General features: G+C 40.1%; 1 protein-coding gene across 1 annotated transcript in view; it reads right to left on the reverse strand.

Annotated features, from left to right (window-relative positions):
• Positions 1-1,404: 1,404 nt before the first annotated feature.
• Positions 1,405-27,731, reverse strand: part of EIF3A (eukaryotic translation initiation factor 3 subunit A) — a 32,598-nt gene continuing 6,271 nt past the window's right edge. Inside the window, exons 4-22 of the mRNA XM_084289716.1 lie at positions 26,264-26,427; positions 24,807-25,006; positions 23,561-23,769; positions 22,387-22,558; positions 21,240-21,344; positions 20,338-20,436; positions 19,650-19,766; positions 19,168-19,353; positions 16,042-16,389; positions 15,389-15,493; positions 14,406-14,519; positions 14,016-14,138; positions 13,217-13,370; positions 12,049-12,233; positions 10,369-10,460; positions 6,150-6,967; positions 4,632-4,806; positions 4,042-4,211; positions 1,405-2,684 (exon numbers count right to left, since the gene is read on the reverse strand). Of these exons, the coding sequence (XP_084145842.1) occupies positions 2,443-2,684; positions 4,042-4,211; positions 4,632-4,806; positions 6,150-6,967; positions 10,369-10,460; positions 12,049-12,233; positions 13,217-13,370; positions 14,016-14,138; positions 14,406-14,519; positions 15,389-15,493; positions 16,042-16,389; positions 19,168-19,353; positions 19,650-19,766; positions 20,338-20,436; positions 21,240-21,344; positions 22,387-22,558; positions 23,561-23,769; positions 24,807-25,006; positions 26,264-26,427 (3,778 nt within the window). The 3' untranslated portion in view covers positions 1,405-2,442. The remainder of the gene's footprint in view (positions 2,685-4,041; positions 4,212-4,631; positions 4,807-6,149; positions 6,968-10,368; positions 10,461-12,048; positions 12,234-13,216; positions 13,371-14,015; positions 14,139-14,405; positions 14,520-15,388; positions 15,494-16,041; positions 16,390-19,167; positions 19,354-19,649; positions 19,767-20,337; positions 20,437-21,239; positions 21,345-22,386; positions 22,559-23,560; positions 23,770-24,806; positions 25,007-26,263; positions 26,428-27,731) is intronic.

The raw sequence follows: 27,731 nt of genomic DNA on the forward strand, positions 1-27,731 counted from the left end.
CACATCTTGGAGATCTTCTCTTGAGCTGCCCGGTCTTGCCAGCACACATACCTAGAATTCTTACATGCTCAAAGAAGTTAAAAACACATCCTGGAAGTTTTTCTGGTGCAGTGGCCATCGACTACATTCATGCCCATGCAAATATGGCTGTTGGGATACAATTACAAACATACAACTGGAGGTGGAACCGCTATAACTCTCTGATGACTGGAGGCAAATTCGTGTTCAAAAAAGGCCAAAGGGACCATCAGAGATGCTGTTGGCCAGGTGATGTGGCTTCAGTTTGTTGGAAAACTCCTGAAGTCATCTCAGAGCTGCTTTTGGGGCACATGAAGGATGAAGTGACTGGAAGGAGTCAGCAAGGATTTAACCCAATGCCCAACTTGGCTGCTTTCTGCAGTAAAACATCTGGTTTTGTGGACGAGGGGAAGTGCAGAGGATGTTGTTTGGGCTGGCCTTGCAAGGTTTTCATCACTCCCGTGTGATGCTGGGGTGTTCCAGCCTTGGGCTCTGCTGGCAGGCTGAGAGCTGCGCCCCTCTACTCAGCACTCCTCAGCATGGCTGCTGCCTCCAGTTTGTGCACACACAAGGAAGATGTGGCCAAACTGGAGCACATGCAGCTGAGGGCAACAAGAGCACCAGGGGCTGGGGCAGGCTGGAGACTGGAAAGTTTTGGGGAACCTTTCCAGGGGCCTGCCAGTACCCACTAGGCAGTTTTGCAATCAGGCTTTTCACTGCAGTGTAGGAGAGGAAGGTGAGAGGCATCAGGTAGAAGCTGGACAAAAAAGAAGCTTTTTCACTGTGGGAACAGTTGTGCATTAGAAGAGGTTGCCCTGAAAGGTTGTGCAGGCTCCATTCTGGGAGCTTTTCAGGCCTGGCCAAACATGGTTCTGCCTAATGCAATCTGACCTCACTGCAAGAGGGTGGCCCCTCCTGGAGTCCCTTTTAACAGCTGTCACTCTGCAATTCTTGCCCCAGTGCAAATACAGCAACAGGTAGCTCAACAGCAGCCCTGGGACCCCTTAACTGCATGCAGCACACAAAAAAGTTTAGAAAACATCACAGCTCTGAAGGAATCCTGGCAGTCAGCAAACCAAGTGACAGGCTCCAGTGGCACAAGCAGCTGGCCCTCAGATTAGGTGACAATGAGAACAAGTTTGTCCTGAGCAGTAAATGGGAGCTGGAAAGTCTGAAAAGGGTGGGAAAAGGATAAGAAGTGAAACATTATAACTTTTGTTCACATATACTACAATTAAATAAGGTTTAACTAGCCCAGGTCCTCTCACTTTCTCCTTCAGACAGTACAAAACCAGATATGCATACAAAAAAAAAAAAAGTTAAACTGATGTTTGGCATTAAAATACAATGTGGGAAGTTACTAAAAAGTCAAGACACTGTAGAAGCTAATTCCATAAGTTGTTTATTTATCATCGAAGAAACACACAGCAGCAAGTTCTGTGCTGGCTTCAGTATGACCAGATAGTAACTGTTGATCTGCATCCCAAAATTGAAGTCAACACAGCCATTACTACAAATCACTTCTTTTGAAAGGGAAAGAATTTACCCTGAAGACAAAGAATTGGGGAAAAAATTCAACAACTTCTCCAAAACCACACATTTTAAATATGACAATATTTATAAATCCTTGAAAGGCATGAGTTATCCAGTAATGGAAAAGCAGTTGTGCTATTGGCAACAGAAAATACATCGCAATATGCTTACCAAAACACTTAAATTGTAGAAGCTTTAAGTTCTGTGGTTGTACACTGCAGCAGTATATGGTACTGGAACAATGACTGCAACGTGGCTTCATGTAATGTATTCAAGTAAATCTACAGGAAATATCCCAGTGTAGCTAATGCTCATGTTTGTTGTATTTAATTCCAATTTGAACATACTGAATTTAGGTAATAAAATGTGACTCTCACACTGCCTGCCCTCAAAGATCCCTATTGTAAGAAGAGGGGGGTTGTATCTCCCCTCCCTTGTTTTTTTTTTTCTAATTATGGCAATTGATCTAGCTCTGCTTTTTCAGTAATTGCACTGTGTGAACAGAGGTGGTTTCATATGCATGTTCGGTGATGACAATACCCCATTCCGAATTAAGAAAGACTAAAAATAAAAAGGTCAGCTTGTTTTGGTGCAAGATAGAAGCAGTACTCAAGACAGCTGTTGGGCTTGCTTCTTTTTATTTTAGCAACAAATGATCCATGAAATAAGCATCATTTGAAATTTCAAAAACTGGCATTCAATTTCCAACCTTCTGCTGTGAGTTTTGTGCATGATCAATCTATATGAGTAAGTAATTCAAGCTCATGCTTTCATGTTACCTCAAAACATTTGTTAAAGAATTCCAATTCAGAATGTTTATAAGCACAAATATAATCTGTGGATTCAATCAAATCAAAGCTAAAACATTGGTTAAACTGTTTTGATATCCACTTAACGTCGTACAGTGGTCCACCCTTCTTCGTCTGTCTCATTTTTAGTACGACGAACAGGCTCACGCTCCTTTTCTGTTTTCCAGGAGCCCTTCTCCTTCTCTCCATCTCTTTCTCGATCTTTTGATGCTGCTGGGGAAGCAGCAGCTGGAGCAGCAGCAGGAGCAGGAGCTGATCGCCGAACTGCTTCACGTTCTTCTCCACGTTCTTCTCTCCTATCATCAGCACGCCGCCACGAGCTTGCTGCAAGTACAAGAGACAATAAAACAACCTTTGTCACATTCAACCAGCAGCCTGCAAGAGTTTAAACAAACAAGCCTCGCACTGACAGTCTGATTTACTGATTCTCAATCTTGCCAAGAGCTAATATGAAGATGACAGCCAAATGCACAGCTTAATTTTATAGTGAAGTAACGGCCCGGAACTACTCAAGCCTCTTTCTCGATTCAGGATTGCTGTGAGCAACCGAAGTGTCATCTTTAAAACACTAACTGCAATAAGAATGTTCTATTGATGGACGTGGTTTTATAATGTAAAAATACATCCTTATATTATCAGAATTAAAAGCACAAAAGCATCTCCTTAGAAATGACTGAACCCTGCAAACAGAAAATTCCTGACTGAAAGCAGTTGTGGAAATCTTTAGGTGTCTCCGAAGACAGCACCTTGCTGTTCCGCCTACTGAAACCAGAGGTAGACACTGGATTACACAACCCCACTGACGATGGCCTTCAGCGTTCTTCACTACGTGAAGAATTCTTCACTTCCACCAAAAGGAGTTTCAAAATTCTAACCCAGCTGCGTACGAACAAAGCTGTCAAATACCAAACCAGACATTCCAACAACGAAACAGTTCTTGATATATTTTTTAAATGAAGTATCTTCTCCCTGAGCGCCCTCAGCCCTTCCGCCAGCTGGCAGCCCCGTACATGTTGTGCTCCAGTTTGCTCTCTGAGATCGGCTGCACAACAGCGCCCGTGTCCGGGGAGCACCAACACTCAGGGCGGAAACCAAACGAGCTTCTGAACGGGACAAGTCCAGCACTGGAAGATGTGGTATATCAGCCTAAATGTCTTTGCTGTTACTCTTTTTATTTCTTCCAGGCAGCAGCAAAGTATAAATGAACATATATAATTAAACCTGGTTAATGTACATAATTAAAATAGGTTATTCATAAAAAAATAAATATCATTAATGGTGTGAAACCCGTAAGGCCTTATTTGCAAATATTTTCCTCATTTTTGAGAAAGGAGCCAGGAATGTTTTCTGGGACATCTATCTTGATAGTTAAACTACAAGGATTTAATTCACCCCTAACATAACGCTGCTCTGCTAACTGCAAACTTCAGGCATTCTTATCCTTCTACTGCAGATGCAAACTGCTACTATGATAGCAGAAAGCAGGAAGAAAAGTAAGAAACAAAGATTCACAGGAAAGTTCTCAACACACTAAAGCTTCTTTCCATTACCTTTTTATGTAAAAAGAGCTTAAGTGGCTGAAAATAAAACTTACTCCTATTTTCCCACGTCCTAGCACTGCCAGAGTAACGTGAAGGACCTGTAATAAACGTGAGCCTTTAGAACGATAAAGCAAACGTACGTTCTTCGCGGTCAGATCTGAGTGGTGGTCCTCTTCTGGGGGGTAGATCTCTGTCATCAGTACGGCGATCTCGCATGTCACGGCCACCTCTGTCCCATTCTTCACGACGACTTGAATCCCTCCAGCTAGAGTTCTCCTCAGCTGGTCCTCTTCTCCAACCAGCGTCATCCCTGTTGCCATTCAAAACATATGACTAACCATTAGCATTTTACCTTTGCTGCAGAAAGAAGCGATAATAAATCACAACACATTTTCAGGCCTGCAGGTCTCTATTTAATATACTGACTTCCAAAATCTTTTCTCTTTTTCTGGAGCCTAGTATGAAATTGTCTTAATGTACAGGGGGAAAAATATTTGAAAGCAGTGACACATCTGGGATTCATTCTGTAAACTGTTAGCATCTTAAGAACCAAAAGACCCCAGAATGCCACTATCCATTTATTGCCTTAAAGCACTTCACTTCATACAACCTAGCCGCTGCTCCTCTCATTACGTGATACCCCATTATTTCTTAAACAGAAAGGCACTTTTTTTTTTTTTTTTCTTAAAAAGAAAATCATTCAACAAGTGTTTAAACAAAGGAGTCAAACCTGGGACGCCTGAAACGATCATCTCGATCAAAATCCCTCTCTCTGTCGAATTCACGGTCCTTCTCGTTTTCATCGCGGTCCTTGTCTCTGTCCCACTCGCGGTCTCCGGGGGGCCTGGAGTCTCGGGGAGGCCCCCAGCTGTCCTCACGCGCCTTTTCGCGCTCTCTCCATCCCCCTGTAGGCAACAGTCAGAGGAACTGTGAGTGACCGACCTCTGGTCCCTGACCATAGGCAAAGAACCGTTTACTTCCCACACAGAAACTGCTGATCAAGTTTTGATCACCTGAGCATCCTACTCAAGAAGCTTGTCAGAAGCGTGCACTTCTGAGTAGGAAGCGCTGACAAAGCAGCGTAGAAACTGCTTTATTTAAAGGCACCAACAAATACCTCACGCCAGGACTGCCTGTGTCAAGTTTAACACAGAGCTGAACACACCCTGTGTTTTCTGGCTGAGAAATGCCATCCCCTCAAAGGTCCCGTGCAAAGCAAGTAGAGGAAGAAGGAAACGGGGTGGTTCGGACTGCAGGCTGCTTCCTCAAAATGCACAGCCGAGATGATTTTAGGCAAACAATCTGTAAGAACTTGCTGCTTTTTAAAGCACTCCTTTAAAATGACTGTCATTCCCTACGTACCTACACAGTGCACCCTGAACTACTGTTCAGTTACTCATGAATGAGAGTTCTTTATTACACAGCCTTCTTTAAGAAAATGGGAAGAAGGAGAAAGCTATTGGTGTGCAAATATCACAACTTATGCTAATTTTGCTACTAGCTTGAATTACAGAATTAATGCCTGCTTTAGAGAGTTAATGTGGCAGCTATAAATATTTAAGTCTGAATAAAAAGAACCAGGAAATCAGTCAAGAAATCACATTCAACCATCATCAACAGTTCTGAACAGAATCAGGAAGGAGGTGTCGCAGTCACCACCCGCACGACTTCAACTAGAAATAAATCATCCAAGAACAGGGCAGCAGGGTAACGCAGGTCAGAAGGTCAGCTAGTCAGAACTGCTGCTCAGAGAGGGATTTTCAAAAAAGGTATATACAAAAGCAAAAAATAAAGGAATGGTAGGAACTGGAATAGTTTTGTACACTAAAAAATAACAACCTTATCAAACCCAGGCCCACCGGAATCATGCATCAAAACCCTTCCTAGCAGGTTATTTTCAGCCAGGGTAGGGAAAGAGACCAAGGCATGCCCATCCAGTGATGTTTCTCTCCCATCACAGCATTAAACTTGTGTGTTTTGTTTCTGCATACGGTAAATACCAGCATTACTATGTGACCTTAAGTTATCTTCGAGGTGAGCAATAAACACTGCTGCATTTTGCTGTGTGTGCTTTGTTTGTTTGCTTAATTCAGCCGAACGAAAAGGATTGATTACACCAAGTGAAGGAGCGTTCATATTCGTGCAATTACTACAGATATTTTCAGAGATGTTTCCCCTCTGGCACCCCCGCTATCGGCTGGCTTAGCGCGTGCTTTAGCAGAAAGATTATCTTATGAGGCTATTTTACCTGGTTTCCCAAATGGCCTCCAGGGACCTGGCCTGGAATCCTCGCTGCTGCGCCACGGCCCCCGGTCATCATCTCTCCTGGAGAGCCTGTCGTCATCCGCGCTGCGCCACGGCCCCCTGTCATCATCCAGCCCACGCCGGGGACCCCGGTCATCATCCAGCCCGCGCCTGGGACCCCGGTCATCATCCGCAGCCCTCCAGCTGCCCCTGTCGTCGTCCAGCCCACGCCTGGGCGGCCGGTCATCATCCAGCGCCCTCCGGGGTGGCCGGTCGTCATCCAGCCCGCGCCTGGGTCCTCTGTCGTCGTCCGCGGCACGCCAGCTGCCTCTGTCATCATCCAGGCCACGCCGGGGCGGCCGGTCATCATCCAGAGCGCGTCGCGGTGGCCGGTCGTCGTCCAGCCCGCGCCTGGGCGGCCGGTCGTCGTCCAGAGCACGCCGGGGAGGCCGGTCGTCGTCCAGCCCGCGCCTGGGCCCCCTGTCGTCATCTGCGGCTCGCCAGCTGCCTCTGTCGTCATCCAAAGCGCGTCGGGGCGGTCTGTCGTCATCCAGAGCACGCCTAGGTGGCCTGTCCTCATCCAAACCGCGCCGGGGCGGCCTGTCCTCATCCCCTTCGCGCCGAGGTGGCCTCTCTTCATCCCCCTCGCGCCGAGGCGGCCTGTCCTCGCTCGGCTCCACCGAAGGACGGTCCTTCTCTTCTGCAGCTCCTCGCCTGGGCAGATCGTCCCCTCGTCGGGGCAGGTCATCCCCCCGCCGGGGCAGGTCGTCCCCCCGTCGGAAAGGTCTGTCATCATCTCTCGCTTCTCCTCGACGCCAATCTCTACAAAACCACAAGGGATAAGCAAGTAGAAAGTGACATCTAGAAGATGGTTTTAAGTTTTGGAAGAATAAGGGAGGATACAACTACTATTGAGCTGTGAGATAAAAACAAGAAAGTATTAATTTCCATTTAGACTCCTATTGGATAATTTCCTCCTCTAAAAAATCTGCGGATTATTTTGAAGTAACAGATATGTAGATAAATGTTTATAAAGTTCCTACGAACAAATATTTAATTCATTCATTCATACCTAGGTTCTGTTTCAGGGTTTTTATTTAAAAGAAAATAAAAAACAATTTTAAAATCCTATGACTTTTAAACTATTACTAATTTTCCCTCAGAGGCTGGTGAGGCACTGGCACAAGCTGCCCCATCCCTGGAGGTGCCCCAGGCCAGGCTGGATGGGGCTTTGGGCAGCCTGGTCTAGTGGGAGGTGTTCCTGCCATGGCAGGGGTTGGAACTGGGTGGGCTTTGAGGTCCCTTCCAACCCAAACCATTCCAGGATTCTTTGATAATCTCATTTTTAAACTATCATTTGCCAATGGAACGACTCCTCTGTTTTTAGATTTTTCCCCTCATGTGACGATTTTAGAGTTCCTATTTCAGCTTCCATCCTTTCCTGCTTGGAACTTGCACAACTCCCACTTGCAAAGTTTACTGAAACTGAGCCAAACAGCGTCGGATAAGCAAAACACAGAACGTGTGAAACCTGCCTGCACGATACCCCATCGGAGACATCTCAGAGAAACAACAACCAGGGATGCGTTAATATAAAGAACGTAACGGAATGGCACTGGTAGCAATGCAATCTAGTTTCCACCATATATGCCGTGTTTCAGCAGCCTCCAGAAGCGCTATACGCAGAGATCTTCCTGAGCTGGGAGCATGCTGACAGCTTTTCCAAATCAGACAGAAACGTACTGGGAAAGTTCACACCGGAGTGCCTACCGCTGCTACAGGTTCCTAACTTCTTGTTGTTGTTGCTTCTCCTAACTCAGCCACAAACAGCAGAGCCATGAGGTCAGCTCTCCTTTTCTATGTACTTTGGCTTAATACCACTATCAGCAAATGCTTACGTGCTTCTAGACAAGAAGTAACTCGAAGGAGCTGTGCTGAGGTCTGGCAGCCAGCAGCACTGCCCTGCCCCTCGCAGTGCCTCCGTTAGCTCCACGTACATTACATCTGCGTTAGCTGCCAGTTCATTGTTCCAGCAAATGCCCAGTTCCTCAGAGCACTGCAAGGATTTTCTGCGATCTAGAGAGAAAACGAGGCACCACCCTAACGTGACTTTTTTTTTGCTAAAACAACCAGGTTTTAGTTAACTCCTACATAGTACTTTAACTCCTACATAGGAAATGTTAACATCATCTTTCCCAACTACAACATTAGGAATATTTTTATATTGGCAATGACTTTCTTCTCTCCCTTACAAAACTTTGTATCCACCACAGCAAGACCAGTAATTTTACTTCCCTCTCTTGCTTCTTATAGCTACCTACCGTTCTTGCACACTGACAGATCAATGTCACTACTTCCAGTCTAGTTGTGAAGAAGCCAGTGCTGTCCCAGAGACACACAGCGTTATATATCACAACACAGCCGCTAGTTGTCTGAGACAGCCAGTCCTTGCTGACCTCTTCTCTATTTCTGTCATCTGGTTTTGCTTGTAACCAGAGTCACGGTTTGGAAAAGACCAAGAGCACTGAAACGCGCCCATCACGGGGAATGCAGCGCTCTGGGGGTGGCTGCACAGGGCAGCTGGCTGCTCGACTGCCAGGACCTGTGTGCTCGTTTTGCAGACAACTTTTAGCTGCAGATTAAATCTCATTCCCTGTCCTCTATGCCTCTGCCTTCATCACTTGATAAATATTTTGGAATTACTTTATTCAATTACAGCTAGGTTTGTCCTATGTTTGTACCCAACACGTTTTCCTTTTAGGGCTAAACTCCAACTGAATTTCTTTGAGGGGTTTCTAAAGAATGCAGAATTACACCTTCTGCAGTTATGCCTGAGTATTGCCATTTATTTTTGTTAGCTTTCTAAGCTGGGAAAAAGGAAATAACTGAGAAACATTCCATTTTACTTAAAATTCCATAGAGATGATTTAAATTCTTTTCAGTATTTTAGTGAAAGGCAAAAGGAAATCCATGGTATGCCTAATTTTTCCTCCTCAGCAGCCACTCAGCTCAATTTGGGTGGAAGCTGAGTAATAATAAAGATAACACTTCTTCAGAAAAACCTGAATATATGATTGGAAAATGAATGTGTCACCAGCATCGTTCTGTTGTGAAAAAAAAATGTATCACACTGAAGCATATAAACAGATGCATTAAACATTTATGCAAGTAGTTAAATGCTTCACCTGAGAGTTTCATCCCAATTTTTGATTTTGTGATTGGAGAGAAAGGGAACTGCTACCAAGAAGGGCAGCACAGCTTTTAAAGAAAGCATGAAACGCTATCTTGGTTATCAAAAGATCATACTCTTCCAATACGTTAAAATAAATTACTGGAGAGGGAAACAGTAAATTGGTTTCCTTCCACTGCACTCAGGGTAAGCTGCAATGGATTGAAATTGCTGCACCAGAACTTAAGGTTAGACATTTATAAATATCTAATCTGTAAGGCTAATTAAGCAATAAAACATACTGCCAATCAGAGCAGTGGCATTTTCATCTGCACAGGCTTTTAAAAACAATTAGCTGTGCATCATCAGAAATAGTTCACGCACAATTCATCCTCTTGCGGAGCAGAATGATGAACAAATTTTAAAGACCCTTTCTTCTAAAACCATATAAACAGTCTTCATTATCACTGAATATATCCAAAACACCTAAAAAGCAAAGATGTGAACAAACACCTAAAAAAAAGGTGTGAAGTACTTTCTGAATATTCTTCCTACCGAAAACCTTCCTTCTCTGTTCAACACAGTCTTTCAGGACTTAGTTTCAGTTTATGGCACATTTTTGCTCTGTGAGCCATTCTGGGACTTGAATGGCTTTCAAGACACTGAATTTTGACTCTTACCTTTCTTAAAATATTTTCATCAGCTTTCTAAATGGAAAATCTCAAACAGTTCCATCATCCAGGAACTCTGTACCTGTTCGTTATCCTTCCCTGATCTGTACTTGTACAACTGACACCAATATCTGAGTGGGACGCAACATTTTAAATTAAACAAGAAACCAAGTAAGCAAGTTTATCAGGTGCAGAAGACCTTCAGCCAGCCTCCAGATATCTAACCTAAGCAAAAGCGGAATGTCATCTGAATCAGTTCCAAGATAAAATCTCCCATTTCAACATTCTTACAAAGCAATCAGAGGGTAACTTGCAGAAATGTAAAGGCATTCAGCTAGTGCAGCGTTAGTAGTACCAACAAAAGGAGCCCACTAATTAATTACCTTTCCACTGGAGCTCGTCGCCATTCGGATTCTGTCTCACCACCTCTTCTCCAGGAGCTTTCAGACTCTCCTCTATCACCCCAACGAGATTCCTGTATATATAAAAGAAAATTAGGAACATCATCTTATATACTTTAGAATAAAGATTTTCAGCATATACATTACTCCATTCAGAGCATGCCGTGCCATTAAAAGCTCAGCTGTTACGCTGTAGGGAATACTAAACTATCAGCAGGTTGAGCAACTGAAGTATGGTCTTAACCAACTATGTTGTTTATGGCTGTTTAAAAACATGATCCCTTTGTGCCACACATTTTACTAACAGGGTAGGATGCGTGTAAAGTTAATACACTGAAAAGTTTATGAACAGGCCTATGAATGACAGCTTCAGTGAGCCACAGCTACTAGCTGATGACACTAAGATGTAACAATTTCACTTTCCTGCTGAGTTACAGCACTAGAAATTATTTTTTTTTTTTTTTTAATTTTTGTTTTGTGCTTTCTAATCACATCAGAAAATGTGACTGAATAAACTGTAAGCAACATGCAGCAGAGACCGTTTTATTCTGGCTTTATACAGCACTGAACATGGGGCCTCAAGGCTTTCACGCAAATGCTTAGACACAAGGCAGAGCAATAATTTTATTTATTTATTTATTAAAGGTAGAGCACACCTCTGCCCATCACTGGGCAAAGAGAATTTAAATTACTTCTTATGGAGATATTTATTCCTAAATTCTACCCTAAGCAGCAAGCTAGGTAAACCACACAAACTAACATTTCAAATAATCACACATTTAAAACAGGGTATTCCAGTTTGCAACTGCTCTTTGTAAAATGTTTTAATTTGACAAAGTTTATGCTTCAACACGGAGAAAAACAGAAGTAAGGCAAGATCTCACATCCACTACTCTGAGCATGTATCTAAATGTTTTTGATTATCTTCTGGTGTAAATGATCCCAAGAAACACGGGAGAACAAAGAATTCCAGAACTGCAAGTGGCATTTTTCAAGTGGTACAGATATCTTTCTCAGAACTTGAGTCAGCTTTTCCATATAGTCAAGTGCCCATGGCTAAGAATACCTCTTCTGTGGAAAAATACCACTGACAATACAGTCCATCGGGTAAACAATCATCAAAACAATTTCTACAAGCTCTGACTGCTTGTTTTCACGGTGCTACTCAACGAGGCATTCATTGAACACGGACAATGGCTATGGTGGGTGAAATTTAAAGCTGGCTCTCTTATTGATAAGGATCAAAAAAGTGGGAGTTTAGAAGGCTTGCAGTACAGTTCCATTTCTAAAATCATTAAAGATTTTATCTGCAAAATAACTTTATCTTTGTCTCCCATTGGATTGGGATAATGGCATTCCCCAATACTTATACTTCTAAAAGGGAAGTAACTTTCTTTTTTTTTAATTTTATTGCATAATTCTTTATTCATTCATCAGGTCTTTATTCTTTATTTAGTTTTTGAACAACCTGGTGATTTGGTAGTTTCTTTGCTTTACTTTATTACAGATCCCAGTAAGGAGCTGAAAGGGACACTGATATTTTAACTATTAGTCACTTGTGTCACAACCTATTTTTGTTAACCTCTTATTTTAGCGTTTCCAACTTTTTCCAAATAATCCACAGAAAAAGGAGTCAAAACACACCTGCAAGTATTTACCTACCTTTCTCGAAAATGGGTCATCCAGACCTCTTCGTTCTTCTTCTCGACGACGCTCTCTTTCTTCTATCTCCATTTCTCTTTGACGTTTCTTCTTCTCTAGTTCTTCCAGTTTTTTGACACGCTCTTGGTATTCACGCTGTTCCTGCTCACGTTTCTCCCGCTCTATGCGTTCCTTCTCCTCACGCTCTGCAGAGTTGGAAAAATAAGAACAATGTATTACAAATTATGTTACTTTGCTATATCCAAAGAAAGGTTCCAAAAAACAATCCCTTCCCATTTGACTCATTTCCTTTTAAAAATAAAAATCCAATAAGCATTACACAAGACGTGTTTAACCACAATCTTTTCGGGAAGTATCCTAATTCCAACGCAATAGGAAAAGAACCCTTAATACATTCATGACCCTAACAACTTGAACAATAGCTACTAGCTAGGATACTAAGAAAAACATTCTAATATCCATGTGTTACTTAGATGTATGGACCACAAACATGCCACCTAAAGTATCAGTAAGTACATCAACTATAGTAGGGGATCTCTTTCTTAGAAGAGGGCAAAGAAACAGTCAGCTACTATGATCATAAGTTTGATATGCAGGACCCCTGCATTTATTTCCTCATTTTTAAATATTGGGTGATCATGAATACACACTGAAAAAATCTTCGTTGCAATCCAAGTTATAAGTAGGACAGAAATTTACCTCAGGTTACTTATCACCTCTTCTGAAAGCTTTGAAATGGTCTACCAGAGAAAACAGCTCACAAAGCAATTTGCATGAGCTGCTTACAAGTCTTGGGTTCTTGATCTGCCACCAATATTCCCCTTCTGCTCTTTCAGATGTGTTCAAAAAAGGTGTCAGAACGCAAGTTAAATGAGTGAAATCAAAAACTTGATTTTTCATTAGCCTCCCTTTTACTTTATCTCCTCCTTTCTTCATGTCTGAGGGAATGTGAGGGCAGGAAGCACCCATTTGCTTTCGTTTTTCCTTTCCCCTCTGAAGCTCTGCCTTCACCTCTGTGCTGTACAAGCATGCATTCAGGTAACATGCAAAGGTAAAGTAAGTAACAGCAACTAACAGAGCCTTTACCACTGACTGAAGATTAGAAGACTTCCTCCAATACTGTGGAAACAGGGAAATCAGAAAAGAAAATAATATCCTCAAATCATACCTTTAAGCAGCTGTTCTTCTCGTAATCTTTGTTCTTCTTCCTCCTTTTCTCTGTAATAAGTGATGCGTCTTTCTTCTTTACGTTGTTTCTTGCGTTCCTCCAAACGATTACGCCTCTCTTCTGCTAGCCTTTCCTGGAACTGTTTGAGTTTATCCTGAAATACAAAAAACACACTTGAAAACACCAGAATCGTCATGTTTAAGAGGTGGACAATTATACAAATTGTAAAATAAAGTTGTAGAGAAAAATAAACTAACTGCAATGTATTTCTGTTTACCATGTTAAGCTTCTTCTGCAGCAAATTTGGTATAAGGGAATGTACTCCTACTTATAAGACAGAGTATGTACAACTTCAGTCCTGTATTTGCATTTAAGGGAAGTAAATACATGACCTGGTTACTGACCTCAGTAAGTTACCTATACCTATAGCAGAGAATCATATACAGTTACTTATACACAGATTTCTTTTTTTCCAACCAGTTCTTACTGCAACATAACAAAATAATCAAAGCTACCACTCTCAGAAAATGCAGACTTTTTGAAAAGCAGAGCAAGAAACGAAGGCTATCTTTTAGGTACTCCTTTTCCACATAAGCTGTTTCAGGAGTTGCCATAAATTTTTAGTAGTAATACCTAGGAATGGGTGCAAGAACAGATATTTTAGTCAAAGCATTAAGTTATTTTATAATTCTGAGCCATTGTAGATTCTAATTTGTGATTTTCATGAAGAATCACTGAGTCATAAGCGGAGCTCCTTGCTTTACAGCAACATTTGATTACAATACCATTTGCCACGTACCTCATAAACTGTTCGTCGCGAGGCTTTGAGCCTGGCTTCAAATAAATCTCTATCCTCCAACATCCTCGAGAGTCTGTTCTTATGCTCAAGGGCTTTCTCACGCTCCAACTGCAAAGTGGTGATCTAAAATAGATAAGAAAAAGTTATGTAGTATGATTTTACTTCAGATATTTGCATTCAGTCTACCTCAGTCACTACTCAAATTATCTTTTAGACCCAACCCAAAGAAGGCTGCTGCCCACTGGCACAATAAAACGGGAAAGCTAACTCTTAGTTTTTCATACCAACTTTTCCCTTCTTCTCTTGGGTTGAGCCAGGAAAAAGACAGTGCCAAACTTCTATTTTTCATTCGCAGCTAACAGATTTTATCACATGAATAAAAATTCTTACCCTTTCCTCTTCCTGTTGCTCCCACAGCTCCATATCACGTACTCTCTGTTCCTCATAGGCAGTCTTTATTAAAGGAATTTCTTCTAAGCGCTTTGCTCGTTCAAAATAGTCAATCTGAATAAAGATAACATACCTTTAGAATGTCATAATGCAAAGAAACGTGCAACAAAACCATCAACAATCTCCTAAAAAAACAGTATCTGGAAAGTTCTCCAATAAATCTTTGTTAAAAAAAAAAAAAACACACTGGACCAGCTCAAAGCTGTATCTAAACAAACACCTGGCTCAAGCACATGCAACTAAGCACATTCCTAGGAAAGGATGCAATAGAAGCAGGTATACGTAACCATAGTCCTCCCAGTAGTCTCTCAGCATCACCAATTTTCAGCTCCCCCTCATGAAGATTTAACTGGCATCACACTCACAGCTTTCTAGCACCAGGTCAGTTTCCCGTGAAATGAATTATCTCAGTGTCATATAACCTCTGGTTCATTCTTGAAAACATGTGGAAGCCCTGGGTTAGTTTCACCTCACACAGGTTGTATATTTTTATTTACTCTGGCCGGACACTCCTCACACTTAGTAATACATAAGTTACAGGCAGATCCTCTTCTGCAAGCTAGGACTCTATCAAGGGATTCTCCTCTGCTTCAGTAAGGAATAATACAAGTAATTTAGCTCCTCTAATGGCCTCAACTTCTCCTGGCATTTCATCTTCTCTGAAGACTTTCCAATTACAAGTTTTCCCAAATACGACCCAGTTCTCACACAGCTTAAGGGCCCAATTTCAAATCAACTCCACGAAGTACAATGAATTTGTGCATCGATCCTAGAAACTCAGTTGGTTTGCAATGCACTTACTTTTTAGCTTCATACATTTTAAAAATGGTATTCAAAATGTTCATACATACAACACAAACTCAAGTTCACAACCACTAACTAAAATGTTGCATACACAGCTTTGTACCCTCAGTAGTTCATACCTTTTTCTCCTGATTCTTCAGACGTTCCTGGAGTTCCTTCTTTTCTTTCTCCAGCTGTTCAACTTGTTTAGCCATAATGAAGTCAGGATCCAATTCTTCAAGATCCTACAGCCAAGTAAAGTTATCAATACAAAATAAAACCAACATTTTTTGTCACAAATGCAGATTTAGCTATTTATTTAAGCCTCTGCAGTTTTCCCCATAAGTTTGCTTCTGATGCAATCTTTTTCATTCTCAATCTCTTTTCCTCTCTTCTGGGTAACTTTTATTTCATTTTTAAAGCTCTATAAAGCATTTGTATCCTGATTTTTAATTGAGACAAAATCCAGGCACAATAAAATGGGATCTGAAGGTCTCTTTCAAATATCAGACACTGTTTCAATAACACAGAGAGGAAGAGGGAGGGAGGAATAAAACCAGCTGGATTTCATTCCTCCAGGTAAAATAGATCCCATCCAAATTCAGTATTAAGGCTCAATTTAAATTGCTGAGCAACTTAAACATTTAAGTGCCAAACTGGCATTCTTAATTCTTGGTGACTGTTTGTAAGACCAATTACAGTATTAAACTGGTAAAAAAAATATGAAATTCAATCAGCCTAGCAAAAAAAATAAATACAAAATTACTCAATACTTCAATAATAAGTTGCCTACCTCAATATCAATATCTTTAAATGCTTTGGCTCCCAGTTCAGTCTTCTTAATCTGCTCCAAGCGCTCCCGAACAGTCTTCTTTTTGATTTGCTCATGTTCTTGCAGGATACGTTCCTTTTCTCTCTCCTTTGCCTCCTGGCGCAGTCTCTCTTCCTCAGCTTTCCGGACTTTCTGTAATTCTGCTTCACGCTGTTCCAGTTCTTCTTTTTCGCGCTGAATGTTTAAACTCTCAAGACGCTCTTTTCTTTCCTCTATAGTTTGACGACGTGCAAGAATTCGCTGATGCTCCTTCCTCGAATTCTTTAAGAAGGCAGTGACTGCCAGCTGATGCTGTTCTTCCTTCTCTTGCTGAATTTAAATTATGAATAAGACAATGATGAATGTAGCATCTCTTTAAAAAGGCAGAAAGCATAGCAAATGCTTCTCAAAGAAATCTTAAAATTAATTTTATTCCCCAACCTTGCCAACTCAATTGATATGCAACTGTAACGGCAAATCCGATCACTCATCCACGTGGCAAACAAGGTAGCATCAACTCAACAGAACCACGTGCAAACGGAGTCAAAAGCTGTCTGTATCAGACAATGTCCTGCAGTACCTATTTTAGGTGTGGTATTTTCACACTTTGTTCAGAAATACTGCACACATATATGCTAGTGGTAGGTAAGACTCTATACCTGAAAGGGGGGGACGACCCATCTTGTTTCTCTCTACGTATGTAATATAGAGCATTGCATGTAGTGTATTTCATAGATTCTGGGAATCATTTTAGTTGGAAGAGACTCTTCAGATCATCAACCACCATAAACTCCTTTGTTTTTAATGCATTTTGGTTTTGTTTTAAACATACTAGCATTAGAGAAAAATATCCGAATTGAAACAAAGTGCTCTCTATGAGATGCTACATTGATAAGTAAGGAATTTAGGCATAAGCATTGGATTGTAAATCCATTTTAATTAAATTATGAAAAGCACTTGACTGCATATAGACCATTCTTTAAGTGTCCTTCTGACCGCTCCACAATTCTGCTCCAGAGCTGCCTGTATGCTCTTTGTAGAGATTCCCACTCTGCACTTGGCGAGGTCTAACTGCTAACGGAGGGTGCTGCCCATTTTAACCACCCCAGCAAGCACCAAACACTGCGGTGTAATTAGCTCACAGCAAGCACTCCGTCGTGCTGGTCGTGAAATGGGAGTTAGCTCAGAGGTATTTTTAGTAATCTGCCCCTTCCAGGGCATTAAACAAAAACACTGCAACATCCCTACTTTGTTGCAGATCTGCAAGCACTTAAAGATTAATGAGGGTGCCAGACACACTAAAATAAAAAGCCTCGGATGAAATTAATGACTTAGCAAATTGTGATAAATTTGACAGAAATGTGAGAGTTTTTATCCACTTGAAAATTCAAGTTTTTATCTGAATAGTGAACAACAAAGACATCCATTTGTTCTAAAGTATCTCCAATCACATAGATCAATATTAAATACTAGTCATTATGCTAGCACCATCAAGCACATTATCAAGTTTATGTCTTATTCAGCTAATCACACTGACATGTCAGGTAAAAGACTACCTGTCATTTCTATTAAAGATAAAATATGTTTTATTTGTATTTTATTTAAACCAACTATTCATATGAATAAAACTCTTTTTAGGGGAAAACCTACATGAAATATTCTGATCTTAAACACTACAAAACAGCTGACATACATTCAAGCTAACACAAGCAAGCTAATATTTGGTGTCTTGATACAGTCCTACTTTGTGTGCTTTTATTTTAGCAATATAACTTACTATTTCCAACTTGGATAGAGCATCCTATATGGACATCTTGCCATCAGCCTTTTTTCCAATAAGGAAAAATTGTTCTCTACATTTGCTGAACAATCTTTCTTTCATAAGCATGTAGCAAAGGAAAGAAATTACCCCTGCTCTTTAAAGGGAAGTGAAGGTTTAAGCTTGCCACAACCAAAGCACGCCGGCAATCCCAGCGTGACTTACACCTCGCTCCTACAGGGCTCTGTAGGACCTGAAATGTGAGCTCATCAGTGAGTCCGACCTTGAGTCCAACAGCCCCAGTGAGAGAGAAAGACAAGTCAGTTCTTCAGCTGTGGGATCTTTGGTTCATGTTTTTAGATTCCACTATGAAGTCACATTACAGGTTCTTTAAAACACCAGTTTCTCCAGGAAGAAAACAGGCAGCAGGCTCTGGATTTTCAGAAAATGCATGCAAAATTTTAAGCAAGCCTTAGCTCTGTAGACCCAGCTATGGCTAAGTTATTTCATGGTATATTCTAAACTTGATATGCAAAACCAGCAATTTAAATTCATGCCTCTTGTGTACATTTTGACATTATTTTAGTTATGACCAAATACTAACTAGCTGGGTGCATTTAGGAATCATTCTTTGCTCTTCAGAAGCATAAAAGCACTTCTAGAAGAAAAAACGTCAAAAAAAAAAAAAGGGAGACATCTAATGTGAGAGAGCACACTCATGAAAATAAGCTATTACAAAGTGTCAAGTTCTTAGCTTACATTTCTACCTAATGCACAATGTCGATAATGAGCTCCATTTAATACAAACTGTATCAGAGATCATTATCACAGTGCTCTGAAAAGGAAGCAGCACACTTCTGAAAATAAGCAAATATACCAAAGCACCAACCCATCTACTCAGATCCTTGCAGCGTCCCATTAAATTAATCATTAGAGAGCTCAGTGCCTTTCCTATGTCACGGAAAAGCAAACCAAGCAACTTCTTGGTGTAACATTCAAGTATGATCTCACAACTTCAAAACCAATTTATCTTGCTACAGCAGAAAACTTTAATTAGAACAGTTACGCAACAAATGCAGAAGGATATCTGGTCATTAACAAACGTATTAATGCTACGCTGCATTTGTCTATATTAACACCTCAAGGAGAAAGTATTTGTTCTGAAGAGAGGGGACACCGGTAACAATTTCATTACCACTGCACAGAAAGCAGCTTACTGGAATTAGCAGCAGATCAGACAAGCCAAAACTAATAAAAGGCTGCATAAGGGCAACTGGTAAACATCACATAACACACTTGGGGGAATGTCAGCATTCGTCAATGTTTTCAGAAGATTTAGGATTACTTACCAGCAAGTGAGGAGGCTTAATGACTGCAAGAGCCTTAGCCAGAGCTGAGGACATCGCAGTCAACTGATTTCTAATTTGCTCAGAAGGCATGCTTTGTAGCTGAGGGCCCAGTGGAGCATCTTCTCTGGTACAGTAATTCAAATCCGAGCCAAAACTCAGTGTCCGGGTAGTATGGTCAAGGCGAACCTTTGCAAAAAAAAAAAAACAGAGTGTGAAAACTAAAATATGACTGTATTATTTATATTGCTTTTAAATGGAGGTCAACAAAGCAGAAATTAATTTAAAAAACATTTCGCAAACTAAGGGAAATGCCAAATTAGTAGAAGAAAAATAGCACTGAATAAAATTCTGCTTAATTTCCATGTTTTATTTTTTAAAAATCACTATCTTCCTTGTGTTTGATGTCTACCAGCTAGTTGTCATTCAACATAATACCCATGAATCCACACACTACTTCACAGCAGCACTTTGACAGCACTTACCTGCAAGTCACAGTGTCTGGCTGCATCGACAATACACCGTTCCAGCTGGAAAGCATCAACAAAAGGAACCAGGGTAGCCAGACGAGAAAATTCAATGCTTTGATAAATCTGGGCCACCTATATATGAAAAGAAACATTAGGATTTTCTTTCAGTACTGTATTCAAATGTAACCTAAGATTAAAAGCCATTCCCACATGGCTTCTTTGTATAAAGGAGACTGGCAGCAGTAGCTACAACACAGCTATGCTGCTAATTAGCCTTTAAAGATTTCTTTAGCACACCAGAAATAACACTGCTCATCACTTATGAGGAAAGCAGGTCAATGAAATGTGCATTTCATAGAATATGTAGACCAAAAAAAACCACACCCAAACCTTATTCCAAAACGTTTTAAGACCCGATGAATTACCTTAAATAAAACTTCATAGATCTGTCACAAAGAAAATCTAGGCAAAAAACTGCATCACTGTATTCAACCACTATTACATACAGTTACTTTGGCTGTACCTAAATGATGTACAAACCTGAAGATACGGGTTATACACTGGAAAAAGTATTTAGAAATATTAATGGTCTTCTAGTTGACAGAAGCAATTTAGTTCAGCATGAAAGTTTCAAGTTTAGTGTTCTTCCAAAGCATTTTTTAACTTGTGCACACTTAGGAACACACATTTTCCTTATTCATACCTGTTGCAGAAGGCGAAGAATGGTATTGTTTTGCAGGTGAGGAACATACAGCTGCAGTTCAGGTTCCTTTTCAGCTTGGTCTTTCACCCAGTTGAGAACCTATCAAAATTCTAAAAAGTTACTTAATCTGCACCAACACTTAAAACTTCAACATTAAAGTACTGAGCCTTAAATACTCCCATTCTACAGCTCATGTAACAACAGCATTTGTGTCCAGATACTAGGTTGTTTTACCAAAGTCAATCTTTTTATCAGAACACTTTTATGAGAGCTAACACTTTTTGTATGAAGGTGACTGACAGTACTGGCAACATTAACCACACTGCTAATTTACCTTCAAGTTCTTTTTAGCACCTCAAATATCTTTGTTCCCACTATCAAAGAAAAAGAACGTGAAGTGCTTCATTAATTGCAGAATTTACATTAACACAGTCAACAAGATCTCATAATTCCAAATATACTAAATTTAGGTAGCAAAAACTATAGTATAGTTTTTATAGTTCAGATAGTAAGTCTATGGTGTATTTTTTCCACTTCTTACACAAGCCACTTGTATGCACAACCTGCATCTTCACACAGTTTTCTCATTCCTTCATATTTAAGTAACATTTACCTCAGTAGCATTTCCACACTCAAGACCTTCAGATATATTTTCTAAAATTCTGTGCCCTTACAGAGCACCCTAGAGGTCTGAATGAATTTTTATGCTACTTCAATAAGCTAGCGTGCTACATATGCCAGCTACTATACATGTACAATTTTAATGGAATTTGACCAAACAAAGCCTCCTACTGAAAATTCTGGCAACAGAAAAAGAGAGCTGATATTTACCATAATTTGGTATTTAAGTAACAGACTGTTAGTCAAGAACAGTTACTACGTACTGTTACTACAAAACTTACCTTGCTGACACGGCTACATAACTTGAGTGGGTGAAAGTCAACTTCAAGCCAATTATAAAGTTCCTTCACTTCGGGAACAACATACTGCACTACGTTGAACCTCACCTACCATCAACCAAAAAAAAACACACATAAATATCTCAAAATAAATGCAGTATTAACAAATAGTTATTCTTTAAGAATTTTGTATTTCAGAAGTTGAATAGGCACCACACGTACCTCTTAATACAGGTCATTGACTTTTTAATTAAAATATTTCTAATTATAGTGACTAATTGTACACTATACCAGTGAACCGTATTTAACAATGGGAAACTAGATAAAACATAACAGAAAAGTGATTATTAAGAGTGGAGTGCCACCCTCAACGTATTAGAGTCCTACAGTCCCACCACACAGATGTAGGCCCACATCCAAACTTAAAACCATACGACTCAGTTCATAAGTAAATAACTAACATTTTAAATTGTATTTTTAAAGCAAACTAGAGAAGTTCCAGAAGAAAAATCAACATAAACAGTAAAATGAACCTTGAATGTAAGTTTTAGGTATGTATGCAAATGACTGCAAGAAATTCAAGCATCCTCTGAACAGATCTATGACTGAATGCCTAATTTGTTTGTGAATACCCAGAAGGGTCTGAAGACAGATAGATCTGGCCTCTCTTCTAATGAAACAAAAGGATGTTTTCATAATAAGCTAAGTCCTTATGCTCCACTATTTATCTGCCCCGAGCTTACTGGAACTACATTTAATAAATAAATAGGCCTCTCCTCTGAGGCAGGGAAAAAAAAAAAAAAAAGAAGTTGTGGTTTACAACACTTTTCAGACCCCTCAGAGTTTCAAAAAGACAACATTTGTTTCTTGGGTGACATACAGGACAACACCAAATACTGCTCTGTACTGCACACAAGGATTCAGGCCTCTCATTATCACCATTTCCAAACAGTCCTTCCTGTGAACCTCAATTTTTAACTATAACATGCTATAACGTAAGCTACAGTTAACCATTAACTACAAAGCCGTTTTAATTTTGAAACTGCCATCCCTTAACTAGGCACAGTGCTTCTGGAACAACAACAAAAAAAAAGCCTAAAAAGATGACTGAGTTTAAGAGATCTGATCTGATACAAACACCACCACCTACCATATCATTAATAAGACTGCCACGTGTCGGCGGGGCCTGAAGACCTAACAGGGTGGCCAGACGCCGCTGTTTTTCAACAATGATGCCATCCATATCCAGCAGGCGGGCGATATCAGTTCTCTCAGGAGTTATAGGAATTGACAGAGTGGCCAAAAGGACTCGAGTGGACATCCTGTTGACGAAGTATAACCACAAAAGATGAACTGCAAGAGAATACTACTTACTTCATTTTCAGATTCATGCCAATTCAAGAGTAGGAATGCCTAGCATTCATAACGTAGAACAGGAAAATAAACAGCAATAACAGAAAAGATGGCAACTGTGCAGTAAATACAGTACACAGTGTTCTTCAGTAATCACAGGAAAGATTTTGATAACGTTTTCATTACTTATACACGTGTATATATACGTATATATACATAAAGGCAAAATAAATTTGAGCTGCCTCTGTAAAATATCAACAGTATAAAATAATGAAAACAGCAGAAAGCAGCACCTTTCCAAATTTACTTCACTCCAAATCCGTACAAGTCATTTTGTTCGCATTGCTTTTTAAGAAATTATTGCTAGAGGTGCCTTCTGATGGTACAATGCAAGTTAACATTAAATATTTAAATGTTGACCTTAGTACTAGATGAACAGGAATGAAAGAATTCCCTGCAGTATTTATTTCCGTCAGACTGATTCTATAAATACCTGTAAATGAGTTTCAGAGTTTAATGCAGCCAATGATTCTGCATGCTTCAAAACCCTTGCCAGATACCATAATTTACCAAAAATACCATAAAATACCAAAAAAATTAAAGGTCATTTGGCTACGCACACTTGCAGATATTAAGGAAAAGTTTACTTCCCAAGAATTCCCTATTACTGGTATAGGCATCACCACTCAGAACAGAAACTGAAAGAAAAACAAGATACTTATTAAATTTTTTTAGATTCTTTGTCAGTAACAAAGAAGGAAGCTTAAATAAGGTGATCCTGATGTTCACATTACTTACACCATAGCTTTCCTTCTTTCTCTATTTTTTGGGGGGCGATTAGTACAGGCCACTTCAGGCAAAGCTGCTCATAGCCATACACTTTATCTGCTTCTTTTGGGGTACAATTTAGCTTATTTTTGAACCTACAAGGTTAGAAATGACCTAAAATCACATTAAACATCTTTGCCCACCTCTGCATCTCCTCTTGCGTGAGATTCTTTCGCATTTCTCTCGATAAGTGATACAGTCGGTGAAGTGTGGATGCATGAAAAAGAGCATTTCCTGATTTCCAGAAGACAGTTGAAACTTTGTGATAGTAATTTGCCATCAGCTGTGGTTTGGGTGGTTTCTTAGACAAGGCAAATAGCCCATGAATATCCTCCACTGCTTTGAAAGCTTCCTAAAAAACAAACACACTACTTTTAGGAAGTTTCTGCATTCCTGCAAAAAGGGGAAAAAAAATGAAATTTCACTAATGACTATAAAATTATAACCAATAAATCACACACTGTGGATGCTCCATCCCTAGAGGTGTTCAAGGCCAAGGTGGGGGGGCCCTGGACACCCACTGATCTAGTGGGTGTTATCACAAGGGTTGGAACTGGGTGCTCTTCAAAGTCCCTTCCAATTGAAGTCATTTTGTGATTCCACAAAGACTACCTTTATTTAAGTTATCTCCAGTTCTGCCAGCTACATGTAATTAAAGACTTCTTTCACAATAAAGAAATTATTTGGACATCCTGCAAACCCATTAACTCTTATTTGCTACAAATTAGAAATTAAAGGTTACTTCTTTTTCCATATTTTCAATCTACAAACCAAGAAAAAAAAATTTATCATTCTACCAATTCTACTATTTACCCTTTTTACTTTTTTCATACAAATTACATCTGTGATCAAAAAAGGTTACAGCTTCCCTCAAAAAAAAAAAATGTATCTGGGAAACACCTTATATAATTTGACATTAGTAAGATTCCAAAAGCACAGCACGTTTCTGAAATACTTACTCTGAAAGTGCCCTCACTGACTAGACACTGATGCACTTCAGTTGGAAGTGCTGGGACCCCAGCCTACCAACAGGCTGTGACACTTGCCAACCACTTCCCAGTGATCTAGTCCACAAGAACACAACATCTAAGAGATGAAGACATCAGTCAACTTCTCCCTTCCCGAACTCAAAGCAACTCCAACCACTTCACCACTAACTACAAGCACAAGCTTGGTCTGAAGCACTATGCAAAAACAGCAGTTCCAGAAACATCAGACGAAGTATCCAACACACAAATAACAACACTGCATTCAAAACACTAAAAACTTTATTCTTCAATTATTCTCCTGCTTTTACCTTGGAGCACACACCATGAAACATGACCTGCGTGGAAGAGATTCTGGAAAGGTTGGAGGCTACCGTGTGATTAGAGGAGGCCTGCTGCATACCTGCCACAGCTCCATGCTAATGGCGCTGTCAAGCTGCACAAGCCTGGTCTCCAGGTGCATGGACTGGCTGTCAGGGTTGTTGAGGTTGATTGCTGTGCTTTGGTTATGATGACGCTGGATCTGCCCCAGATGCATTCTCAGGTTATCGCAGAGCTTACGGAACTCTGCTTTACGCGTGTACTGCAGGCAGAACTTAAAAGCTGCAAAAAACACAAATTAAGGATGTTTGCTAATGGTGATTTCATTGTAGTCCTAAATGGGATTAAAATATGTAAATCGATGTGTTTAAAGAATCTTCACTTACAGTCCAAAGACATAGCAAACAAGATCTAATCAGTCACGCATAATAAGTTACAATGCAGAGCACTACCAGCTTGACCTCAAAAAATTAAGCTGTTTCTATGCAATTAAGCTTAAGGAGCAGAGGGAATGCTTTGAATCAAATGAGAACATTCTGATTTAAGCAGCGATTCCAGATTTTATTTTGAACTATGTGCAAATACAATTCCGAGAAGAGCATGAATTAAAGCTTCGCCTTCATAAAATGTGGGAAAAAAATCTCAAGCCATCTAGTATGGTAAAGTTAAATGAAGCTTTCAAAAGGCTGAAGATAACAGGAACAATTGTCTTTGATCCTACAGCTCCTTTCAAAAACCTGATTGTGTTGGGCCATTGCCACTGAAAATCCTGAAGTATCTCTACCAAGATCAGTCAAAATAGGAGCTCTCGACAGTGTTGCAGACTTAAATACACACTAAGGCACCTCGAACACACCTGATCGTCATTTTTCCTAATATGTTCTCACAATTTGGGCCTAGAGGTAAAAACCTAGCCACTTTTTTTCAAAAAAATACAGAGCCTCAAGTTACACAAAGATGGAACGTATTTTTCCACTTCTCATTCTCCCTTAAGCAAAAAAGATGAGTGCATTCTTAGAATATATATACTTTTTTTTCAGAATAATGCCAGAAAGAATCAGACAAGCCCTTTTCCTATTAACTTCTGAATAATATTTTACTAGGTTACTTCTTTGTCCAACTTGATAGCAGATCATAATTTTATAGTACCTTTTTGTGTACACTGCTTCAAGTTTATTGACATAGGATACATTTGCCATTACAGATTAAAAAAGAAGTAAAGACGTGACTAACTTTCATCAGCAAATTAAAAAAAAAAAAAAGACACAGCACCAGTTGCACCAGTTGTGGTCATGTTCTCTGCATGTGCAGGAAAAAATAACTTTTTCCTTGCGTATTCTGTTGCAAGAAAAGATTAGTGTACAGAAAGCTCCATGAGGAAACTCTGTAATTTTAAGAAGTGTGTGTGTGTGCATACATATGCATAAGACTCTAATGCAATAGCCAAATAGGAATAACCTCTCATTTTCTAGTTTTGCAGTACCTAACACAGAAGTCCTGAGTCTCATTATGCTTTAAGTTTCCATCTTTTCAACTCACCTTGCTGTGCAATATCATGGTACAAACGTTCCACTCTAGAATTGTTTCGGAGAAGATCCAAACACTGCCGATACGACTCCCACAGAAATTTAACCCATGGTGTCAGAAGCAGTCGGTCAGTACGGTCCTGAGTGTCTTCTCCACTTACAGCACTCAAAAGAACACTACAGTTGGGAACGGAGGAGAGGGGAAGAGAAGGAGAAAAAGAAGTGATTTATTCCCCACAGTTCTCATTGATTTTCCTTATCAAGATCTAAGACAAGACTGTAGGAATCCAAACAGCTATGTGCTGCTGAATTAGCTATACTTTAGTTTCAAATTGATCTCTCAAAGTTTTCCTTTAAAGGACGTAATTATCTTTTCTTGATCTTAAGTTTCCAATCTTGGCCCCTGTACATATCACTGATATGTACAAGTTCCACGGGTAAAGACTTCTGTAGGTTGTGTGCCCTTCACACAAGAAAACGAAAGGAAACTAGCTCTAGGATCTTCACCTTCCCCATTCTATCAGGGAGCAGCACACTGTTACTTCTGTCTGACCCCAGTGGCTCCTCAGACACTTTGCTACTTGCTGACACTTTCTTTTTAGTCACCGGCAACGCTGCCAGAAAGAGCTCACTTCTTTTTGATACTTGACACAGGAGAAATGTGTGCCTTATGAATTGCATTTTCGCCACTGATGACTCTTGTAGTGTCACACAGAGAAACAAACAAGCTCAATACATTCTCTTCCTCTACTTTTATTTGTAACCTCAAATCAGTTCACCTTTTTCTGTCTTTAATTTTGTCAGCAAGCAAACCGGACGTCAATAAAGGATACAAGCCAGGAGCATTATAGCAAAACTTGAGTCTGAATTTACCAACCAACACACTTCGTCAAGGATACTCACAGAAGTATCTCAGCATACACAACCAAGTATATTTTATTATTTTTAAAAGTATCCTGCAATTTCTCTCAACCAAAGATCTCTCCAGCCAACAGTCTCTTCAGATCCTTCTCAATTATTACTTTTAAAAAAATTTTGGTCTTCACCAGAGCATAGTGCCTAAGAAATGTTAGTTTGCAATTGCTTTTTTTGTGGTCACATGTCACTGATTGCACTGCCATCCTGGAACAATTACTGAGGACAGAACTTTAACCTTTTCAGTTTTTGCAACCAACGAGCCTTGCTGTTAACATGCAAATCCACAGCCTTCCACTCCAAGTCCCTGTGAATTTTATTTGACTTGTCTAACTCTGTTCCTCACCACTACCTACACTGTTAATTTCTTTCAGCTTTGTACCATCAGTAAACAGGACTGACTTTTCTAGTTACTTTCCAAGACTTTAATTGAAAGACTTCACCCTAACTCTTGATTTCCACCTCCTCACACCATTACATGTAGTCTGTCTCTCCCCGGGCAATGCCTCTGTCACCTTCCAACTTGAAGAAGACCACCCCCACCCAGTACAGTATCAACAGCTTTG

The sequence above is a fragment of the Netta rufina genome (assembly GCF_964035555.1).
Source record: "Netta rufina genome assembly, chromosome: 7".
Taxonomy (NCBI): domain Eukaryota; kingdom Metazoa; phylum Chordata; class Aves; order Anseriformes; family Anatidae; genus Netta; species Netta rufina.